The sequence below is a fragment of the Coturnix japonica genome, unplaced genomic scaffold, assembly GCF_001577835.2.
Source record: "Coturnix japonica isolate 7356 unplaced genomic scaffold, Coturnix japonica 2.1 chrUnrandom536, whole genome shotgun sequence".
Lineage (NCBI taxonomy): Eukaryota > Metazoa > Chordata > Aves > Galliformes > Phasianidae > Coturnix > Coturnix japonica.
The window spans coordinates 54519-57406 of NW_015439919.1; the positions used below are offsets into that span (position 1 = coordinate 54519).

Below are 2888 nucleotides of genomic sequence, written 5' to 3' on the forward strand. Positions count from 1 at the left end.
ACACTCCCATTGACTCCAATGGTGACAGCGCCCCCCAGTGGCCACAATAGGAATTACACCCCCATCCCCATTACCCCACCCCCCATTAATGACGATGACGATGACGATGATGATGAAGGTCACCCGATGGTGAGGCCGAAGCCGCAGAGGAATTTGTCCTTGCGGTGGTTGATAAAAGCCCCCAGAGCCAAAGTCAGGGGGAGGGGGGGCAGCTTCTTCTCCAGCACAGCCCCAACCTGCCAGCTGCTGTCCACTGAGCCTATGGGGGGATAATAGGGTTATATGGGGGGTAATGGGGTGATAATAGGGGTTAATGGGGTGATAGGGGGGGAATATGGGGTGATAGGGGGTGATAGGGGGGTAATATGGGGGGTAATGGGGTGATATGGGGGTAATATGGGGGGTAATGGGGTAATATGTGGTGATAGAGGGGTTATATGGGGTGATAGGGGGGTAATATGGGGTGATAGGGGGTTAATAAGGGGGTTAATGGGGTGATAGGGGGTAATATGGGGTGATAGGGGGGTTAATGGGGTGATAGGGGGGTAATATGGGGTGATAGGGGGGTAATATGGGGGGTAATGGGGTGATAGGGGGGTATATGGGGGTTAATGGGGTGATATGGGGGTAATATGGGGTGATAGGGGGGTAATATGGGGGATCTATGGGTCAGGCTGGCTCTATGGGGCAAGGAGGATCTATGGGGCAGGGTGGATCTATGGGGCAGTTCTATGGGGCAGGCAGGATCTACAGGGTAGGCAAGATCTATGGGGCAGGTTGGATCTATGGGGCAGATCTATGGGGCAGATTGGATCTATGGGGTGGATCTATGGGGCAGGTTGTATCTATGGGGTGGATCTATGGGGCAGGTAGGATCTATGGGGTGGATCTATGGGTCAGGGTCGATCTATGGGGCAGGTTATATCTATGGGGCAGCAGATACCCCTGAAGAGCAGGTTGGATCTATGGGGCAGATCTATGGGGCAGGGTCGATCTATGGGTCAGATCTATGGGTCAGGGTGTATCTATGGGGCAGCAGATACCCCTGAAGAGCAGGTTGTATCTATGGGGCGGATCTATGGGGCAGGGTCGATCTATGGGGCAGATCTATGGGTCAGGATCGATCTATGGGGCAGGCAGGATCTATGGGTCAGATCTATGGGGCAGGGTGGATCTATGGGGCAGCAGATACCCCTGAAGAGCAGGTTGGATCTATGGGGAGGATCTATGGGGCAGATCTATGGGTCAGGATCGATCTATGGGGCAGATCTATGGGTCAGGGTGTATCTATGGGGCAGCAGATACCCCTGAAGAGCAGGTTGTATCTATGGGGTGTATCTATGGGTCAGGTTGTATCTATGGGGCAGGCAGGATCTATGGGTCAGATCTATGGGGCAGGGTGTATCTATGGGGCAGCAGATACCCCTGAAGAGCAGGTTGGATCTATGGGGCGGATCTATGGGTCAGGTTGTATCTATGGGTCAGGGTTGATCTATGGGGCGGATCTATGGGGCAGGGTGTATCTATGGGGCGGATCTATGGGGCGGATCTATGGGTCAGGTTGTATCTATGGGTCAGATCTATGGGTCAGGGTCGATCTATGGGTCAGGGTGTATCTATGGGGCAGCAGATACCCCTGAAGAGCAGGTTGGATCTATGGGGTGGATCTATGGGGCGGATCTATGGGGCAGGCAGGATCTATGGGGCGGATCTATGGGGCAGCAGATACCCCTGAAGAGCAGGTTGGATCTATGGGGAGGATCTATGGGGCGGATCTATGGGTCAGGGTGTATCTATGGGGCAGCAGATACCCCTGAAGAGCAGGTTGTATCTATGGGGTGGATCTATGGGTCAGGATCGATCTATGGGTCAGATCTATGGGTCAGGGTGTATCTATGGGTCAGGGTTGATCTATGGGGCGGATCTATGGGTCAGGGTGTATCTATGGGGCAGCAGATACCCCTGAAGAGTAGGTTGGATCTATGGGGCACATCTATGGGGCAGGGTCGATCTATGGGGCGGATCTATGGGTCAGGTTGTATCTATGGGGCGGATCTATGGGGCAGGGTGTATCTATGGGGCGGATCTATGGGGCAGGGTGTATCTATGGGTCAGCAGATACCCTTGAAGAGCAGGTTGGCCCTGGGCAGTTCCAGCTGATACCCCAGAGCCACCGTGGAGTCGCGCAGCCGCGAGCTGACCTCCAGCTCCACCCCGACCTGCAGCTGGGACCCAAAATACACCGATTTCAACCCAAAAAGTCCCAAAATTGCCATTTTTCACCCCAAAATCCCCCTTTTCACCCCAAAAAACCCCAAAATTGCCATTTTTCACCCCAAAATGACCCCAAATCCGCCTTTTTCACCCCAAAATCACCTCCAGCTCCACCCCGACCTGCAGCTGGAAACCCAAAAAACACGGATTTTAACCCAAAATTTTAACCCAAAATCCCCCTTTTTCACCCCAAAATCCCATTATTGCCCACCCAAAGACCCCAAAATCGCATTATTTCACCCCAAAACCCCCCCTTTTAACCCTCAAATCACCCCTTTTCACCCCAAAAAGCTCCAAAATTGTCATTTTTCACACCAAAAAGCCCCAAAATTGCCATTTTTCACCCCAAAATGCCCCAAAATTGCCATTTTTCACTCCAAAATGACCCAAAATCCCCCTTTTTTATCCCACAATCACCTCCAGCTCCACCCCGACCTGCAGCTGGGACCCGAAATACACCGATTTTAACCCAAAATCATCCCTTTTCACCCCCAAATCCCCCCTTTTCACCCCAAGATCCCATTATTGCCCACCCAAAGACCCCAAAATCCCATTATTTCACCCCCAAATCCCCCCTTTTAACCCTCAAATCACCCCTTTTCACCCCCAAAACC

At 52.6% G+C, this 2888-nt stretch overlaps 1 protein-coding gene across 1 annotated transcript in view; it reads right to left on the reverse strand.

Moving 5' to 3' along the window:
- Window positions 1-6: 6 nt before the first annotated feature.
- LOC107307301 (mitochondrial import receptor subunit TOM40 homolog) overlaps window positions 7-2888 on the reverse strand; it is a 22089-nt gene continuing 19207 nt past the window's right edge. Inside the window, exons 6-7 of the mRNA XM_015850798.2 lie at window positions 2123-2225; window positions 7-259 (exon numbers count right to left, since the gene is read on the reverse strand). Of these exons, the coding sequence (XP_015706284.2) occupies window positions 120-259; window positions 2123-2225 (243 nt within the window). The 3' untranslated portion in view covers window positions 7-119. The remainder of the gene's footprint in view (window positions 260-2122; window positions 2226-2888) is intronic.